The following is a 20,686-nucleotide window of genomic DNA, read 5'->3' as shown; positions in this document are numbered from 1 at the left end:
TTTTTCTTTTTGACTTTTTGTATCTAATTTAGATCTTGACACGAATGCACCGACTTCTTAGTGATATACTGATACTGACATATATAGTTACATATACATTTTTTTAAAAATTTAAAATTATATATTAAAGATTGATGGGAAATTCAAAAAGTACATTTTACTTAAGCTAAACATAAGCGAACAAGCTCCTTACCAAAAACATAAGCGAACAAGCTTATCTTGAAATTAGTTACAAAATAGGATCAAAATTGTTCATCAGGGCCTGCGATTATTAGTGATAAGTGCATAAGGATTACAACGACGGTATATATATCAAATTACAACCACAATGTCAAACTATTACATGTACGTGTGATCGACCTTGGAATAATTTCTCGTTAATTATGGCAAATTTCAGAAAAATTACGTTTTACACAAGATCTGCTGTTTGTACAAATAGCGGTATATCTTCTCAAAAACTATGTGCATCAATTGATGCCAGGCTTTGACCTGGTTTAAGTTCTCTTTATGACATCAATGTAAGAACTCAGAAAAAAATAATTTAAGAAATACAACTTGCTGTGTAGGTGAAAAATTATTTCGGATGAAATGTACTATGAAACACGATCAATATTAAAGCAGGCTACCATTCATGTATATGGAGACGACCGACACCATTGAGGTGTTACTGAACACTTCTATTATGGAAGAGATAAAGGAAACTAGTATATTTTGTATAATGCTGCAGTAAACTCATGTACATTATCTTAAGAATGTCATCACAGAATTCACATTGTTAATTATCATGTTGTGCATCTATATCGAAGAAATTGAATATTGCATAACTAGAAGGGCATTATCATGTTGGGCATCTATATGGAGGCAATTGAATATTGCATAACTAAAAGGGCAATGCTAGAGGCGTAGAGCTTCATTAAAAAACTAGTATTCTAATGTGAAAAACTATAACTAGCTGTTTTAACAAGCAAGTCATATCCATGCACCCCTGTGAATCAAATTTGTTAACCCGTCTTTATATGTCTCACATTAAATTCACAATTGAAGCATGCCATGGCTTATATTAGAATTATCTAACCCTTGCTCTTCATGGGCAGGCATGATGAAAAGCACCAGAGATGTATTAAACCTAAAAACCATAGAGAAAGATTGCTGCTAATCTTTATGTCCTCCCGAAACATGTCCTATACTGGAAAGGCAAAAGTTGACATTCAAATGAAATTTTGTGATATCAGATAACGTAAGAGGAAAGAAAACTTGCAACCATTTTCATCCAAACCAAAATTCAGGCTCACAATGAGTTTCGTATTATTAGTCTCGGGTTTATCTATTTGACCATAGGAATTCCTTCGAGAGCAGTATGGGCTAATGATCAGTTTTGACAGCAAGAATTGAATGGAGAGATGATAGAGCACTTGAAAAGAGATCAGGAAACTGGTAGAAGAAAATATTCTAAGCTTTATTTTTAAAGACTTTAGTGGCATTATTTTCAAAAGCTCCGGCAGCCAAGTGTAAATTTTGAAGAGATGCCAACTTAGAGATAACGTGTAGCTTATTGTGAACATAGATTTTGATTGTTTATTGATCTAGAGCCGTTTTCCTTAACAAAGAAAAGAAAACAACAATATTTTTTATAACATTCTTTTTCTCTTTGATAAAGAAAACAACAAATTCAAAGTTTGAGATATCAAAATAAAAGCTGTGCCACAAGAGCTCACCTCATCTCCAAGATGGAAACCATAATCTCAATTAAATTCATGCAACTAAAACCTTTAAAATGAAAGCTGTAAAACATTTCTTCTACCTCCCTCATTCTCTTCGAAAAACTCGGAAGTAACCATTAGCGTTCAAGTATCAAGTATGGGAATTTGATTTCACAAAGCTTTTCAAAGATTTCTTGATTATTAAACAAGTTCACTTGTCTTTGGCATTTCCTCAAATTATGAAGTCCAATGTCAATTCTCCAGCTGCTTTGGGGCATCCTACTATCAAAAGACAAATCGAACCATCTAATTTTACTTTTGGCTCCCGGGGAAACCAATCTTTTGGGTCATCTCCTCCATCAGAATGTCCACATATGTACCAAAGAAAATAGTCCATGGGTCAATGATGTCAGGTTTATATAGCATCGTCCCTTCAAAGAGAATCTTTTGTATCATTTCTTTCATCACAATGCCTAATCATCCACTACACATACATCTTATCTAATCTATTTAGTATCAGCATTATAATTTTATTAGAGAAAAATTACAAAGATCGGAATAATTAAATCACTTGAAACTCTGTACCTTTATCACTAATTAAATAATGCACGCAAATAAAATCCTAAAATAAGATGAAATTCCTAAGCTAGCTTTCATATATGAAAATAATACTCTATTCTAAATATACAAATATCTGATAATATATGCACTAGTTACTTAAGTCTGATAGACTAAACATTAATCATTAATATATCCTCGATTGAATGCATTGCATGAGATTCAGTCTAGAAGTTTGCAGCTACAAGTACATGAAGTTCACAACTTTCTATCTAGACAGTTGACATATATATTTTCCTTGTTGTTGCCTTACCTACACAATTCACATAAAAGGGATGTTTATAATCTATCACAATGAAGCTTTACAATGGAGTTTTATTTAAAGCTTCATGAAACTACAGTTTCAATGAAGGGTTTAGATCTGTAATATTAAGCTTAATGAGCGTACTCACCCAAACAACATGTATCGGTTCAAATATATTTTTCAAGAAAAAGAAAGTAGAGAGAGGGAAAAGAGATAACTACTCAATTTCAGGAGAAGTAGATAGGACACATACCGTTGCTTCAAAGAAGTGTTGAATCTAAACTCACCTTCAAGAGCGGAAGTGCGAGATCAGCTTAGACTTAGAGGACTCGAGTGTATATATACTAAGTGTTTTACCTGGAGATTACAATGTTTTTAACTTTAAAGAAGTAAATACAACATCACAAATTCATTCTTCAAAATTTAAAACTGGAAACAGTTTCCTTGTTCCATCTAGAAACAATTTCGAAAATGTCACCGGACCTGCTCCATAGCATGTTCAAAGAAACTCCGCAAGAGCTAAACAGGCCTTGTGCTCTTTAGAAAATATGTCTAAGGACGACAAAAATAATCAACAGACCCAAAAGTCTCCATGTCCTTACTATGGATTATTTCCCGGAAAATTTAGAGTTCAGTCACTAAAATAAAGTAAACCAGTCGACGCTTAGGGCTTGGGCTTCACCGGAGCACTCTCGGCCCTTGGTGAGCTCTCTGGACTTGGCCCAACCAATCGCTTGCGATCGGCGACAGGGGGTGGCAGACGGCGGCGACAATGACGGCGGTAGAAGCAGTTGAAGAAGAAGAAAGAGGGAAGAAGAACAAGAAGAAAAAAAAAAAGAAAAGAGAGAAAATATGTTAACTTGATTTAGAATTGTTCCTGGGAATAAAGAATCAACTTTTTTTACTTCTCGATTTTATTCCAAAATCTACTTCCGAGAACAAAAAATAGAAATTTGGTCTCGCGAACAAAAAATTTACCAAATGAATCTCTATTCCAAATCTACTCCCGGGAATAAAAAAAAATAGAAATTGTTATTATTTGGCAAGTTGCCAAACAGAGCTAAGGGCCTATTTGACTTGCCAAACAGTGCTTGTTTCAGTTTTTTGTTCCTAAGAGTAGATTTGGAACAGAAATGCGTTTGGTAAAAATTTTGTTCCCAGGAACAATTCTAGAATTAAGTCGACCTATTTTTTTTTTCTTTTTCTTCTTCCCTCTCCCTTGTTCTTCAAGTGTTGCCACCGCTGTTGCTGTCCGTTGCCACTAGTCACCGGCGAGCTTGCCGAAGGCTCGCCCAGCCACCAGCGAGCCTCGCTTAGCCAGGTGAGGCTCAACCTCGGCCATATCTGGCGAGGTTAAGCCCCGCTGGCGGCTGAGCGAGCTTGGCCTAAGAAGAAGAAGAAGAAGAATTATTTAAATAAAATTATTTAAAAAATAAAAAAAAAAATTTAAAGTAGGAATTGAAATTTTGCTATGTATAGAATACATATTTAAATTTCTATTTAAATTTATTATTTAGTATTTATATTTATAGTTTATAATATAGTTTATTATTTACTATTTAATAAAAATTTGATTAGTTAATATTTTTATTACTTAGTATAAATATAATTAATCAATAGAATTTCTATGATTTGATAGAATTTTAGAATGGAATAGAATTCTAAATTCGAATTCTTTTGAAATTGAAAATATAATAAAATATAATATGATTTCTTCATTCATAAGAAAACAATTATATTGATGAGTGGTCTATGAGAATTCAATATCAAATTTACATTCATCCAAAAAGGTAATTGAAAAAGAATTTGAATAGAAATTTTATTCAATTACAAAATGTATTTTTTTTTTCTATTCTAGAATCAGAAATTTTGTGCAGTTACCAAACGTGTTCTTTTGCTCAGAAATTGTTCCCGAAATAGAATGGTTACGAAATGCATTCTAAGTGTCTGTTTTTGGATTTTTTTTTTTTTTTTTTTGGTCGGACTGTTTTTGGGATTTAAATAATAGTGAAATTATCATTTTTATATTTTTGTCAATATATAAAAATTTCAAAAATTCAAAAATTGAGGGACCAAAAACCCCGTGGCGCGGCCCGCTCCTCCTAAACCCCCGTCATTTTTACGCACTCTCTCTAGCTTACAGAGAAAGAAAGGAGGGAAAGAAAGTAACCGCTCCGACGATGTCGGGTTTCTCGTTCGGGCCCTCCGCCGCCGCGGCCGGGTCCTCCTCCGTCGCAACCGCGTCCCCCTTCGGATCCTCCTCTGGGTTCACCTTCGCTCCTTCCTCCGCCGCAAACCCTAGCTCCGCCTCCGCCTCCGCCTCCCCTCTCTCCTTCTTCGCCCCCTCCTCCGCCTCTCCCTCTCCCTTCGCCACCGCCGCCGTCTCCAACCCTAGCTCGTCCCCCGCTCCCGCTCCCTTCTTTCGCCTCTCTTCCTCTTCGTCGATTTCGTCGGCGTTCTCCGCTCCTTCGTTCTCATTCGGCTCCACGCCGGCGGCTTCGGCGCCGTCGCTCTTCGGCACGCCGTCGTCGGCCGCGTCCGGAGGATCGTCGCCCTTCGGAATGGCTCAGCCTGCCGCGAGCGTGTCGCCGTTCGAGTCGAGTTCTCCTTCGATATTGTTCTGCTCGTCGGGGACCTCCGCTTCTTCTCTGTTCGGTACGCCTGCGCCCTCTTTCAGTGCGAGCTCGGGTTCGTCCTTTTCTGGAGCGGCCACTTCCGGTGTGCCTCTTTTCGGAACGTCTTCGAGTGCAAGCTCGCCACCGTTCGGTGCGGCTCCAACGTCGTCATCAACGTCGACTACAACCGCCGCTCCGCCTTTGTTTGGGACGCCGTCTTCCTCCGCGGCCTGCTTTATAGCGTGCTCATTTGGAGGAACTGCTTCAGCCGCTAGTTCTAGGGCGCCATTGTTTGGGACAGCTTCATCTCAAGCACCTTCTGCCACCACCGTCTCTGCTTTTAGTGAGTTTCTACTGAGACTGCGTTTGAACTAGCATGATGAAGTTGAAATTCCCTCGTAAATACATAAGAAGTGCCAATTGTAGGTGTTAGGGAAATCCCTTATGATGTTTTGAAGATGACAAAATAAATCAAAGGCTACTAACATGTTTGATGGTTGAGTAATAGACCATGCAGATAATAGAACATGTAGAGGATATTATCAAAGTCAAGACTGCCCAGGACTCGAGACTCAAAGTCCAAGACCGCATCGACTCAAGACTCAAAGTCTCGAAGACAGACTCTATGCTTTGAAGCCGAACCGGGTACGGACTCAGATTGTAAAGTCTACAGACTCAGATTGTAAAGTCTAAAGACCCAGGTTGTAAAGTCTCAAGACTCATATCGTAAAGTCTCAAGACTCGGACTTTTACATCCGATTCGATGAATCGTAACTCAAGCCCAATCATACAACGGCTAGTGATCTGGTTTGGATTCCACATCAAGATTGATTTGATTGAAGACAAGATCTTTCTATACGAAGAAGCTTTACTTATGGAAACCAAGATTTCGTTTGTATGGGCGATCGGAATCAATTTGGGATTTTACCTTTGTCACTCAACGGCTACCAAATCTTCTAAGATACTGAGCTGTCCAATGGGTATATTGGAAGACGATTCTCCGGGATGCTGTCCAACGGTAGTTTGGAAGTGGAGGAGTATTTAAGAAGATCATGGACCGATGAGCAAGTAAGAGACGGAGCGTAGAATTTATAATTCCAAAGTCTAAGCGACTTTAGATCATATACTTGTCTCTTGAGAGCTTAAACGTTTGTAATCGTGAGAGAAATACCAAGAGAGTGACTTAGTGAGATAGTGTGATCTACTACTAAGTGTTTGCACTCGGAGTTGTAATCTCTTGTTGATTGCATAGTGGAATCCAGCCAAGAAGGCTGTTATCGTGGGAGAGTGGACGTAGGCTTGGATTAAGCCGAACCACTATAAATCTCGTGTTCTTATTCTCTTCCCTAACTTCTTTATTTTGTTCATACTAGCACTCTCAATTGGTATCAGAGCCAAGTGCTCGGTTTATAAAAGTGTTTTTACTTTTGAGCTAAAGATTCTTTATGGCTAGTATGTTGGCACTAGGACTTATGGAAGGGCAAAGCAACACAAGGCCACCATATTTTGATGGAAAGGAATACGATGTATGGAAGAACAAAATGAAAGCATTCCTAAGATCCAGAGATCTCTTACAATGGGATGTTGTGGAAAGAGGAATCAACCCCATTGCTGCGTCTACATCAAATAAGAATGGCAAAGACAAAAACACCAAAGCCCCCGCTCCTATGTCTCGGACGGAGTTGTTTAAAAGAGAAGCGCTTGATGCAAAAGCTATTTATTCTTTATATTGCGCTTTGTCTCTTGCTGAATATAACAGAATCTCTTCATGTGAAACAGCAAAAGAAGTTTGGGATAAACTTCATGTTACATATGAAGGGACCGATCGTGTAAAAGAGACAAAAGTAAACTTCTTGCTCGGCAATTATGAATCCTTCAAGATGAAGCAAGGAGAGTCAATTGGAGATATGTTTAATCGTTTACAGAAATTGTAAACGGTTTGGCATGTCAAGGTCATCCTATTTCTTCCCAATGAAGGTCAACAAACTCTTGCGAGGTCTTTCAAAAGATTGGAACCATGTCAAGACCTCAATCCGGGAGACTCAAAGGATTATGCCACTCTCCGTTGATGAATTGATCGGCACTCTTCAATCCTATGAAGTGGAACAACTTAATGACGAAGATCCTGAAGGTAAGAAGTCCATTGCTTTAATATCTAATGCTGTTTTTGATGAAACAGATTCAGAAAATGACATGGACGATGAAGAATTTGCCTTTATGGTCAAGAAATTCAAAAAGCTGAGTAGAAAAGAAAGGAAATTCAGTGGAAGAAGTCAATACAAGCAGAATGGCCAGAAAAGAATCATGAAAGAAGATGATGAGCAAAGAAATCTATGCTTGATGGCACATTCAGAATCTGAGTCTAACTCGACAGAGACTCGAATCGAGTCTCATTCGGAACTGCACTCAGAATCCGATGAGGAAATCAAGGGGAGAAATCGAATCCAAAAGAAAAGGAAAAGAATCGTGATCACCTCAAAAAGGCAACAAATTGAGGGGGAGCTTTGATCAATTATGGAAAAATCTTTTTGATTGATCGTGATCTTATTATGGATGGAAGGAAAGGTAATTGTGTCAGAATTTATTCTACAAAATCCGGTTAGTGCATCTCTTATTACCTTTTGTCATTAACAAATCTCATATTGATATTATCATTTTATTATGACAAAAATGGTACGTGAATTTTATGATGCATCCGTGATTTTTATTGGATATTTACTGATATAATCGAAGTGAGCTATATTGCATATCTTTAATATTCGATAAAAGCTGATTTTTCGAAATTGTGATTCATGCAAGATATTGTTATCATTCTCTACGTGAATCCATTATCGCTTTTTGATTATGACAAAAAGGGGGAGAAGATATGAATATGCATATGTGCTGATTGGTTGATATTATTTATTGCATAATATTGAGCTGCAATTATTTTCTATCTTCTGATATCCTTTGATTTAAATTTTTAAATCTGCATATTCAGAGATTGTTTTGTCATCATCAAAAAGGGGGAGATTGTTAGGGAAATCCCTTATGATGTTTTGAAGATGACAAAATAAATCAAAGGCTACTAACATGTTTGATGGTTGAGTAATAGACCATGCAGATAATAGAACATGTAGAGGATATTATCAAAGTCTGAAGACTGCCAGACTCGAGACTCAAAGTCTGAAGACTGTCAGACTCAAGACTCAAAGTCTGAAGACAGACTCTATCTTTGAAGCCGAACCGGGTACTGCACTCATTGTAAAGTCTGAGACTCGATTGTAAAGTCTAAAGACCCGGGTTGTAAAGTCTCAAGACTCATATCGTAAAGTCTCAAGACTCAGACTTTACATCCAGATTCGATGAATCGTAACTCAAGCCCAATCATACAACGGCTAGTGATCTGGTTTGGATTCCACATCAAGATTGATTTGATTGAAGACAAGATCTTTCTATACGAAGAAGCTTTACTTATGGAAACCAAGATTTCGTTTGTATGGGCGATCGGAATCAATTTGGGATTTTACCTTTGTCACTCAACGGCTACCAAATCTTCTAAGATACGTGAGCTGTCCAATGGGTATATTGGAAGACGATTCTCCGGGATGCTGTCCAACGGTAGTTTGGAAGTGGAGGAGTATTTAAGAAGATCATGGACCGATGAGCAAGTAAGAGACGGAGCGTAGAATTTATAATTCCAAAGTCTAAGCGACTTTAGATCATATACTTGTCTCTTGAGAGCTTAAACGTTTGTAATCGTGAGAGAAATACCAAGAGAGTGACTTAGTGAGATAGTGTGATCTACTACTAAGTGTTTGCACTCGGAGTTGTAATCTCTTGTTGATTGCATAGTGGAATCCAGCCAAGAAGGCTGTTATCGTGGGGAGAGTGGACGTAGGCTTGGATTAAGCCGAACCACTATAAATCTCGTGTTCTTATTCTCTTCCCTAACTTCTTTATTTTGTTCATACTAGCACTCTCAGTAGGTCTGCTCTGCATCATGACGCATGCTTATTCTACATGTGCATATTCCTTCTAGTTTCAAGGGCGTTGCCTTGTTGTCTGTTTTGGTTAGTACGATGAGATATCAGTTTGTGGATCCTGATTCCTCTCACCGTTTTCATTACCTCCATATGTGAATCAAAAGATTTTCTTAGTGGCTCCAAATGTGAAGCAGTAGGTTAAAAAGTCCTGAATAAGAAGTAAATGGATCTTCTAATCACAATATCCCATCTTCCCTTGGGGACACTCATTGGCATTGTTCGTTGTCCAGTTGTCACATGTATACTTTCGACACATACTTGAGCATCCTTGTGCACAGTGCTTCTAGAGGTGCTTGCAGTGAAGAAAGAGTTTCCATTTTTCATTTTACTACTTTTTTGGTTTTGTGGGTTTTTGGGGTTGGGGGTTGCTATATGCGTTGCAATATTGGTGAACACAAGGTGGGTAACACGGAACAGATATTTTTTCCCTTTGCTTTGTATAAACACGCAATCTTTTGCTTGCACATACATTTATTCTGTCATTCTCTAGTTCTTCATACAGGAGTCTTGACTGTATAGTTACCTATTACAATAAGTTCTATGAAAATATTATTGTAAGGAGAAATGTTCATGCCAAGACGTGACTTGCTGCTGCAATCACGAATAGAATCTGACCCTTTCATTTCTTTACACTAAAAATTATAAAAAAATTAATTGTTGAATCCTTTTTAACGTTTCTGCATAAGCTTGGTAAAAAGAAGAAATACTCTTCATGGTATTATCTGGAAGTTATCCCCATTTCTGCTTCGAAATATATTATTCCGGTGCACATGCTACGTTAATGAAACCAAAAAAATCATTATGCAGGGAGTTTGCACCTTTTGCAGTATCTCATCGCAGCTCTTCCCTTTTTTTTATGACATTGACTTCCCTGTGCTGCTTGTCCTGGGCACTTGGATTGTTGGATTGTTGTCATAATATAGGCATTCTTGACTTGCCGAGTAGTTCGCATCTTCTTATCATCTCTTAGCACATAAATATGGCATACACGGTATTGTTATGTTTAATTCATGTAGAAACTAACACAGGAAGCTGATACGTTGTTGTGCATTTCTGGTTTTATGCTTAAGGAATGGGATGTTGTGTTGAATAATTTTTGACAACCTCTTTTTAAGGTGCCCCTGCTACAACTTCTGCAGCAACAACAGCTTCTAGTGCCAGTACAACTGCAGCTCCTACATCATCTCTTAGCGTAGCTTCTAGTAATGGGTCTGTATTCGCTGTCTTGATAGCTAACTAATGTACTTTTTACTTCATAACATCGCATGACACTTTCTTGTTCCATATCTATGGATATCTTGGTATTTGTTTCGCATATTCAAGGCAATTAGTGCCTAGTTTTTGGAGTATTCATTTAAGGATTAACTCCTTTCTTTGTTTGTTTCTAAAGAATTCTCATTCATGTAAGTTTGCTTTATCTACTAGCTTTGCTTTATCTAACTATCTGTTTCATCTAGAATATTTTTGAAGAACCTGCTTTTGTTTTTTTTTTAATACAGGAAGGATTTCATAAACACTTTCCTATCTTCTCCCTACCATTTGTTTGTTTCTTTTTCTTTTTCTTTTTTTTGAGATTAATATATTCTGTTTGAGATCATTAGCATCATTTTTATGTTACTGAATTTCATTTCCTTTTGTTCAATGATGAACATATAATGACACTCCGAGAGCATGTGTTGTTGGCGTCAGAATTTTTCAGCTTATTTCATTTTTCTTATGCACTTATTTTAGAACAACATCAAGCCTCAGCTCCGCAGCTGCTATACCTTCAGAGATTGTGTCCATGGCCATGTCGACATCGACAGCTACCACACCTTTGCAGGAAGCAAACATAGGCGCAGTTGATCAATCAAGTGTGCGAACACCAGAACCAGCTGAAGAATCGACTGCTGATCTTTCAGACGTCGAGTCGGCTGATCTAGATGCAGTAGACGAAATCCTGGGAGTAATAGAACCAAGATATGAAGAGCCGTGGCTTTGGTATCTTGGTTCTGACCCTTCTGACTCTTTGACACCCGTGGCTTTCGATGATGTTAAGGCTAAATGGGAGGAGTTATACCAGCTGACAAAAGGAGGGTACTCCCAGATTGCTTCTAACTCAGCCCTCGAATGCAGAATAAAACATCTGCTTGCTGAGTTGAGTTCTGGCGAAGACTGCTTCATCAAGACTCCTGAATTTCGGCATGAGTGCGAAGAGTTTGCCAAACATTTTGCGTATGGCACTGAAGTCTATAAACTGAACTGTGACAAGATAGAGTCGTCGATAGCTGCTGAAGAAGGTTTCGACAAACTGGAAGACCGACTGACTGCAGGAAAGCAAACTCTAAAAGAACATCGCAGTTCTTATCAGGCTGCCATGGACAGGAAGGCTGAGCTTACAGAGGAGAAAGAAAGACTGGAAGCGCTTCTTGCTGAAGTTCAACGCCAGATAGAATCGACCCAACTTGAAGTTCAGCGTGAAGGGAGGTCTATGAAGCAACAGCTTCGGGATGTCGTTGCAACCGTGCAGGAATATGATCGACAACAAGCGGAAGTCGACAGGCATTTATCCATCAGAAGAGTATGTGTTGCTAATAACAAGACATTGGATGAAGACCTTTCGGATTTCAGGAGAAGTGTGAAGAAGCTGATTGATGATCCGGAATACATAGTAATCTAGTTAGCTCTCTTTAAGTCCCGACTGTCTCGCCGCATTTTCAATTCTCGTGTATCTCTTGCATCTGTCACATAGTTGGATAAGAAACTTTTTAGGTACTTGCCATTAATCGGTTGTGGTAATATATCACCATCCAAGTCCATCAATCGATAGGCGTTGCCACTTAGCACATTTAGCACTGAGTATGGGCCTCTCCGTAGTTGGCAAATGCTTATCGAATTAAACGCTTTTACAATTGACCGGCAAAAAAGTATACATGCCAAATCACCAATGGCAATCTTTTAATTTTAAAGTATTTGTTGTAAGCCTCGGCGACTCTTTTCTTTTGCATGACGGTATGCTCTAGTGCCGATGCTTGAATTCCATCCAAACCATCTGGATTCTTATGCATGACATATTTTAATGTCTGCCTTTTGAGTTCTTTGTCCCTTCATTGACTCTGATCTTTTAATATTCAATGAACGACTGTCTCCAATTTTCTTTATCTTTGGCCAAATAAGTACCACCACCATAGTTCGGATTTCATTTGATGATGGTACTTTTATTCCTGTTATTATTATTTTGGCTAATCCTTGTAATATTTTGTATTCATATGCAATTTGAGTTAATTCAGTGGCTTCCGGATTTTCATATCTCCCGATATGGATTCAGCCATAGCTGTGACCAATAGGCGCAGGGCCAAGATAATATAACCAATTATGAATTCATTTGACAAAATTTGGTTAGTTGGTCAATTGAAATTTGAAAAAGTTGATGATTTAGGCTTGACACAACAAATATAAAGCTCACTTTGAATTTGTTTTATTAACATAATCCGAGGCGGTATCGAAAATTTCATGTGAAACTAAAAAGTTCTAACTATCCAAAAAAATCGAAGTATAGCACTTGAGGTACTTTCTTTTAGTAGCACACTAGTATTTTCTGAAATTCTCATCATAATCATACTCTTATAGATGATATTTTATTATAATAATACAATCTAAAATTAGAGGCGTAAAGGAGGAATTTGAATTTGAATTGAGAATTTTAGTTTCTTTGAGCTCCATTACATTAGTACGAAACATTCATAAATTATCACCAAACGGCAAGCAGCCCACCGTAGCAAAATACCAACTCATGTTAGAACTTTGTTAGTCTCATTATAAATTGAAAAAAATAGCCAGATCAATGGGGAATCACTTATCTCTATAATATACATGTCGAAATCTAGAAAAAAAAAATTCTCGAATAAATAGCATGCCAAGAATGCCCATGATTTTCTTTTACATGTACAAGTGTCTCATGCCAGATTCTTCATAAATTCTTCAATAGGAGGAAATTATTTAATTGCTAAGGGCACGCACTCGTATTAACGATGCTTGCAAGAAATGGGTAAGTATCATTTATCTTTAGAAAAGGAAATATTTCAAATTTGATTGGAGAAGGTAAAAATTTCCTAATATAGACACAAGCCTGTTTCCCATTTACAATTTGATTCCACGTAGAACCTTTGTAAATATATCCTATTTTAAATAACGTAAACGTTTCCTATTTTAACTCCACCTTGCAGCTACTTAACGCACACGTCCTCAATTCTAACCCCAACATAATAACAGCTTCTTAGTTTCTTCACTTGCGATACTCTCTGCTCTCTCAGTTTTTTTAATCGCCACTCGAGAGTCCTGTCTTCCTCATTTGTCACGTTTCAGAACCCGTCAAGATGTATTCGCTTCACAAAATCACGTTCTACGGCCAGCAAATTTACACTTGCGTCACCTACGACCCCTCCATCGTCACTCGTTGGATCAATGACGTCGAGCAATCCTACCTGCCTTGGCTGAACCGGCTTGTCGTTGGCCTCCACATTGAGTGGCAACCAAACCTCGAGTCTGGCGTCATCCGCCCTGTGGCTACACTGCAACTGTGCGTCGGCCACAGTTGCCTCATCTTTCAAATCCTCCACGCTGATTACATCCTTGGGTCACTCCATGCATTTCTCGCAAATCCCAACTACACATTCTAGCCTCGATGCTTTTGTCACCTTCAAGCTTGGAATGGCTTTGCAAGCGTCTTTAGTGGGGAGAGCTTGTGTCGGTGGGTGTGTGAGGCCTAATTGCGTGATGGTGCCTGATCCGGTTGGCCCTATTTTGCTTCATCAGTTTCACTCATGAAGTTTGTAAACATCAAATGAATGTATTTGCCTATTATAACTAGAGTTTTTTCGTTGTTGGCATTTACACGAGTCGATCTTTTAGCATATGCCGGTGAATTGTGCAGTGCCTGCACTGTCAAATATTATTCATACAATGCTCAGCATATCCGGAAAATACATGTGATTTTGAAAACAACAATATAACTCAAGTAAAGTACACCTGTTCTGTAAATGATTTTCAGTACCCAAAAACAATATCGGCCCCACAGTATTATTAAAAATCTGTAAAATAAAAATTAAGTTGAAAATACTGTGAGGAATCAAATGTTTATGATGTGAGATTCGTAAGAGATATAATAATAAAAAGATTGGAATATGCAAGATATAAACAAATATGGTGGATTAATGTTTCGAATTTCTTATATATCACAGTTACTGATAATTCGTTCAAATATTACAATCCCATTTACGGTGCAAAGTTTCAAGTGGAAGATAACTTTGCAAGGGCTAGGATAGTATAAAATATAATGAATTACTTGACAAAATTAGTTCAGTTGGCCGATTGAAATTTGAAAAATTAGTGATTGAGGGTTGATATAACAACTGTAAAATCACTTTCGCTTGTGGTTTCAACACAAACCGAAGGAGTATCAAATATTTAATGAAAAATTATTAGTTTCCTAAGACAATCAAAAAGTAGCACTGGAGGCACTCTCTTTTAATAGCGTACTAGAATTACTCTAAAGCGGGGATACATTTTCTAAGATGAATAAATAGATCATCGTGATAAAAATCAAAATAATATATTGATTGCAAAGGTTAAGACGTATTCGAATTAAGTGCCTTTCTGGGCAAAAATTGTGAGAGTGATGATGAGAGTGAAAATTGAAAGTTTTGTTTCAATAAAGTAATGCTTCTCGTTTCTCTAGCTTATCCACTGAGTTTAATCGAAACAAAGTGGAAGATTTTTTGACGAATGTTATAATGTGTTTGCATGTACTTTTTCTTTTTGATTTTTTGTATCTAATTTAGATCTTGACACGAACACACCGACATCTTAGTAATATACTGATGCTGACATATATAGTTACATATACATTTAAAAAAAATTAAATTATATATTAAAGATTGACGGGAAATTCAAAAAGTACATTCTACTTAAGCAAAACATAAGCAAACAAGCTTATCTTGAAATTAGTTACAGAATAGGATCAAATTGTTCATGAGGGCCAGCAATTACTAGCGATTGGTGAATAAGGATTACAACGACGGTAGATATATTAAATTACACCCACAATGTCAAACTACTACATGTACGTGTGACCGACCTTGGAATAATTTCTCGTTAATTATGGCAAATTTCAGAAAAATTACGTTTTACACGAGATCTGCCGTTTGTACAAGTAGTGGTATATCTTCTCAAAAGCTATGTGCATCAATTGATGCCAGGCTTTGACCTGGTTTAAGTTCTCTTTATGACATCAATCTAAGAACTCAGAAAAAATAATCTAAGTACTTAAACTTTCTGTGTAGGTGAAAAATTATTTCGGATGAAATGTACTATGAAACACGATCAATAGGCTACCATTAATGTATATGGAGACAACCGACACCATTGATGTGTTAATGAACACTTTAATTATGGAAGAGATAAATGAAACTAGTAAATTTTGTATAATGCTGCAGTAAACTCATGTACATTATCTTAAGAATGTCATGACAGAATTCACATTGTTAATTATCATGTTGTGCATCTATATCGAAAAAAATTGAATATTGCATAACTAAAAGGGCAACGCTAGAGATGTAGAGTTTCATTAAAAAAACAAGTATTCTAGTGTGACAAACTATAACTAGCTGTTTTAACAAGCAAGTCATATCCATGCACCCCTGTGAATCAAATTTGTTAACCCGTCTTTATATGTCTCACATTAAATTCACAATTGAAGCATGCCATGGCTTATATTAGAATTATCTAACCCTTGCTCTACATGGGCAGGCATGATGAAAAGCACCAGAGATGTATTAAACCTAAAAACCATAGAGAAAGATTGCTGCTAATCTTTATGTCCTCCCGAAACATGTCCTATAGTGGAAGGGCAAAAGTTGACATTCAAATGAAATTTTGTGATATCAGATAACGTAAGAGGAAAGAAAACTTGCAACCATTTTCATCCAAACCAAAATTCAGGCTCACAATGAGTTTCGTATTATTAGTCTCGGGTTTATCTATTTGACCATAGGAATTCCTTCGAGAGCAGTATGGGCTAATTATCAGTTTTGACAGCAAGAGTTGAATGGGGAGATGATAGAGCACTTGAAAAGAGATCAGGAAACTGGTAGAAGAAAATATTCTAAGCTTTATTTTTAAAGACCTTAGTGGCATTACTTTCAAAAGCTCCGGCACCCAAGTGTAAATTTTGAAGAGATGCCTACTTAGAGATAACGTGTAGCTTATTGTGAACATAGATTTTGATTGTTTATTGATCTAGAGCTGTTTTCTTTGCCAAACAAAAGAAAACAACAATATGTTTGACGACATTCTTTTTTCTCTTTGATAAAGAAAACAACAAATTCAAAGTTTGAGATATCAAACTAAAAGCTGTGCCACAAGAGCTCACCTCATCTCCAAGATGGAAACCATAATCTCAATTAAATTCATGCAACTAAAAATTTTAAAATGAAAGCTATAAAACATTTCTTCTACCTCTCTCATCCTCTTCGAAAAACTCGGAAATAACCGTTAGTGTTCCAGTATCAAGTATGGGAGTTTGATTTCACAAAGCTTTTCATAGATTTCTTGATCATTAAACAAGTTCACTTGTCTTTGGCATTTCCTCAAATAATGACGTCCAATGTCAATTCTCCAGCTGCTTTGGGGCATCCTAATATCAAAAGACAAATCGAACCATCTAATTTTGCTTTGGACTCCCAGGGAAACCAATTTTTTGGGTCATCTCCTCCATCAGAATGTCCACATATGTACCAAAGAAAATAGTCCATGGGTCAATGATATCAGGATTATCTAGCATCGTCCCTTCAAAGAGAATCTTTTGTATCATTTCTTTCATCACAGTGCCTGATCATCCACTGCACATACATCCAATCTAATCTATCTACTATCAGTATTATAATTATATTAGAGAAAAATTACAAAGATCGAATTATTAAATCACTCCAAACTCTGTACCTTTATCACTAATTAAATAATGCACGCAAATAAAATCCTAAAAAAGATGAAATTCCTAAGCTGGCTTTCATATATGAAAAAAAATACTCTGTTCTAAATATACAACTATCTGATGATAAATGCACTAGTTACTTAAGTCTGATAGACTAAACATTAATCATTAATATGTCCTCGATTAAATGCATTGTATGAGATTCAGTCTAGAAGTTTGCAGCTACAAGTACATGAAGTTCACAACTTTCTATCTAGACAGTTGACATATATATTTTCCTTGTTGTTGCCTTACCTATGCAATTCACATAAAAAGGGTGTTTATAATCTATCACGATGAAGCTTTACAATGGAGTTTTATTTAAAGCTTCATGAACCTACAGCTTCAATGAAGATTTTTGAAGGTTTAGATCTCTAATATTAAGCTAATGAGCGTACTCACCCAAACAACATGTATTGGTTCAAATATATTTTCCAAGAAAAAGAAAGTAGAGAGAGGGAAAAGAGATAACTACTCAATTTCAGGAAAAGTAGATAGGACACATGCGGTTGCTTCAAAGAAGTGTTGAACCGAAACTCACCTTCAAGAGTGGAAGTGCGAGATCAGCTTAGACTTAGAGGACTCGAGTGTATATATACTAAGTGTTTTACCTGGAGATTACAATGTTTTTAGCTTTAAAGAAGTAAATACAACATCACAAATTAGTTCTTCAAAATTTAAAACTGGAAACAGTTTCCTTGTTCCATCTAGAAACAGTTTCCAAACTGTCACTGGACCTACTCCGTAGCATGTTCAATGAAACTCTGCAAGAGCTAAACAGGCCTTGTGCTCTTTAGAAAATATGTCTAAGGACGACAAAAATAATCAACAGACCCAAAAGTCTCCATTTCCTTACTATGGATTATTTCCCGGAATTCAGAGTTCAGTCACTAAAATAATATAAACCAGTCAAGACCTTATAGAAAAATTCATACTGTAGTAACAATTTGAACCTGGAATCAACAAGCACACAACCGATGTTGGCAACTTGTGTATGCCATGTCTGACAGAGAGAAGAACGGAGTAATCAGCAATTGCAGCATGCAAAGACCAAGCTAGTGGGTGGAAAACACAATATAAAATATATATATATATCTTATTACCTGATATCTTCCAATATTTTCATGAAATTTTAAGTTCCATCTTCAACTGGACACAATCCGGAATATCGTTGAAGCCATCCTATATCATCAGCAGACTCACGAACAGTCCTCTATGCTCGTACAATAAGACTGAAGGTTAGGATGAAAACAATTTTGTCACCACAACACTACCTATTCTAAGGATAAGTAGAGCATCAGAACCTGCCACTTTGCTTAGTCAACAAAGTCGCATGAAGTTTGTATGAGGGATTAAGACAAAATATCACTATATATAAAATTTTAAACTAAAATGACAAAAAAACCTAATGCATAGCCAACTATCATCGGAAGGCAAAATGAAAAAAAATCTCCAACACCAATTGTTCAGATAATAGTAAACATCCAAATAACTTTACAATGTCCCATTAGGAAAGACATAGGTCAGGACTATGTGTGAATCACTACCTTTGAAACATGGAAATTCCGTTTGACCCCATATAATTTGAAACAAGTGCATCTGTATTTGCAGATGAACTCCTAAAAGAATCCCTAGTTATTTCATCAACTGCAAAAGAGGCACCAATTTCATTGAAAGATGATCCATGCGATGCTCAACTTTCACTGAAAGAAAGTCAAATGCTTGCAAGATGTCTTTCATTTCGTCCAGATGTAAAAGTCACTAAGTCCTGCTCACGTGGCAAACAATGCTCAGAGTCCCCAGAAGTGGATTCCACCGCAACAACGCAAAAATCCACCATCTCATCATCCAACAAAGGAAGCTTGAAAAAGTAGTCTCAGGATGGAGCAGCATATAATTCATAAGAAGTGAGAGTACTAGAAGATTCTCAAAGCTAGCAAAATGTTAGAACCCATAGGGATGAAACTGACCCAAGGTGGGGGTGGATTGAGTCAGTTATGTGCCTTAAATCATTTATTTAGCATATGTGTAGTTTATCTCATTTTTTCCAAGTCCTTAGATACCAATTACAATTGGCAGACGCTTTTCTTAAGTTAGGAGCCACCACGTATAGCATAGTAGTGTGAAAATTTAAACCTATTACAAGACAACAGCAAACATTTATCTAACTATCATAGACCTAACACAACAGCAGACACCCCCCTCTCCAACAGTATGCGACAAATGTCTCACAAGAAAGATCTTTTTTATCTTTTGCAAGGAAGCTCAATTTAAAGGAAGAATGATCTGCAGCTTACAACGAAAATCATAATGTTTGTGTCTCTACTCTCTACCTATTTCTCTTAGACCTTGAACACAATAGTTAGAAAACACATTGATTAAGCAGTTAAATTGCTTCCACGTTCAGAAGCTCCCAGTACTCATGAAGATGGAGAGAAACAACAAAGGAGAATTTTCTTCATGGAATTTTTTCACTGGATTCTCCCTTTCCATGCACTTGTGCACGTGCATGCTTGTGTGTATGAGAGAGAGAGAGAGAGAAGCGAAATGAAGCAATAAAAACAGAACTTTGCACAATGAAGAGAAGACCAACTACCAGAATAATCAGGAAAGCAACCAGTTATGTAGGAAGTTATCTGTGCAAGGTTCATTTAGTGACGGCATGGAGGTAAACAGCTGAGGTAAGAGTCCATCATATCCCATAGAAGAATTCTACCCTTGTCTAAGAGAAACGTGTTCATCAAATCACGAGACGACAATCTAATTTAGGAGGTGAGTCATACACTGAAAAGATGGCAAACTAACATGACAATATATCTACAGATCCAAAAAAACAAAAAACAAATAACAAAAATATATCTTCTCGCCATGTTTAACACACCCAAATATACTAACAGGCACATATTCGCAGGTGGGTATGCATGCACTAGTAGGCACATTCTCTATCAGACTATCTAATGAAATTATTCCTCTTTGACGCGTGACATGTGGAGAGCAGAAAACTCAGAGAGTCCAAACTCTGAAGGTCTTTCTTTATAGAAGCATGCCCAAGATTCTCGTGAAAAACACTAGGCTAAAACCCGTGGCCAATAGAAAATATCAGTAGGAAAATAATTCAATAAGCTAATGAGGCTTCATTCCACGCACGCATACACACCCCATATTTCGCAATCAATTGGGTTCAAGGCAAACACCAATAGGACAATACATCACAAAATTCGAAGAAGCACTCCCAAGCCCGAAACTCCATCATCCATTTTGGGTATTTTCACCGCCCTCGACTGGTTTCCCCAAGCCGGCACAACACCAATTGACTCAACGAAGCTTGAAGTGGAGGTGCTCAATTTGACATGTAAGAGAATTTACTAATTTCTGGGAACAGAAAGCCAAACCCAGTGGAGGCGATCGTTGGGGCGGACTCCTTTCGGAGCCAAGCAGAGTCCTCCCTTCATAAAGCCAAGCCACGCAGCCCAGCG

At 37.2% G+C, this 20,686-nt stretch overlaps 1 protein-coding gene across 1 annotated transcript; it reads left to right on the top strand.

The window, feature by feature from the left end:
* Window positions 1–4,680: 4,680 nt before the first annotated feature.
* On the top strand, window positions 4,681–12,024 carry LOC104443275 (uncharacterized serine-rich protein C215.13). The gene is made up of 3 exons (XM_018872439.2): window positions 4,681–5,520; window positions 10,318–10,411; window positions 10,934–12,024. Exons 1-3 carry the CDS (start codon window positions 4,743–4,745, stop codon window positions 11,859–11,861), a joined length of 1,800 nt encoding a protein of 599 aa, XP_018727984.2. The 5' UTR covers window positions 4,681–4,742; the 3' UTR covers window positions 11,862–12,024.
* Window positions 12,025–20,686: the final 8,662 nt, after the last annotated feature.

The sequence above is a fragment of the Eucalyptus grandis genome, chromosome 4 (genome assembly GCF_016545825.1).
Source record: "Eucalyptus grandis isolate ANBG69807.140 chromosome 4, ASM1654582v1, whole genome shotgun sequence".
In the NCBI taxonomy this organism is placed as follows: Eukaryota; Viridiplantae; Streptophyta; class Magnoliopsida; order Myrtales; family Myrtaceae; genus Eucalyptus; species Eucalyptus grandis.
The sequence above is the reverse complement of the archived record's forward strand: the minus strand, read 5'-3'. Positions and strand labels throughout refer to the sequence as shown.

Excerpts from the sequence above, each read along its gene's own strand:
- LOC104443275 (XM_018872439.2), top strand. The coding sequence starts at position 4,743 with ATGTCGGGTTTCTCGTTCGGGCCCTCCGCCGCCGCGGCCGGGTCCTCC. Across the intron at positions 5,521-10,317 it reads CACCACCGTCTCTGCTTTTA|GTGCCCCTGCTACAACTTCT; the intron begins GTGAGTTTCTAC and ends CCTCTTTTTAAG. Across the intron at positions 10,412-10,933 it reads AGCGTAGCTTCTAGTAATGG|AACAACATCAAGCCTCAGCT; the intron begins GTCTGTATTCGC and ends CACTTATTTTAG.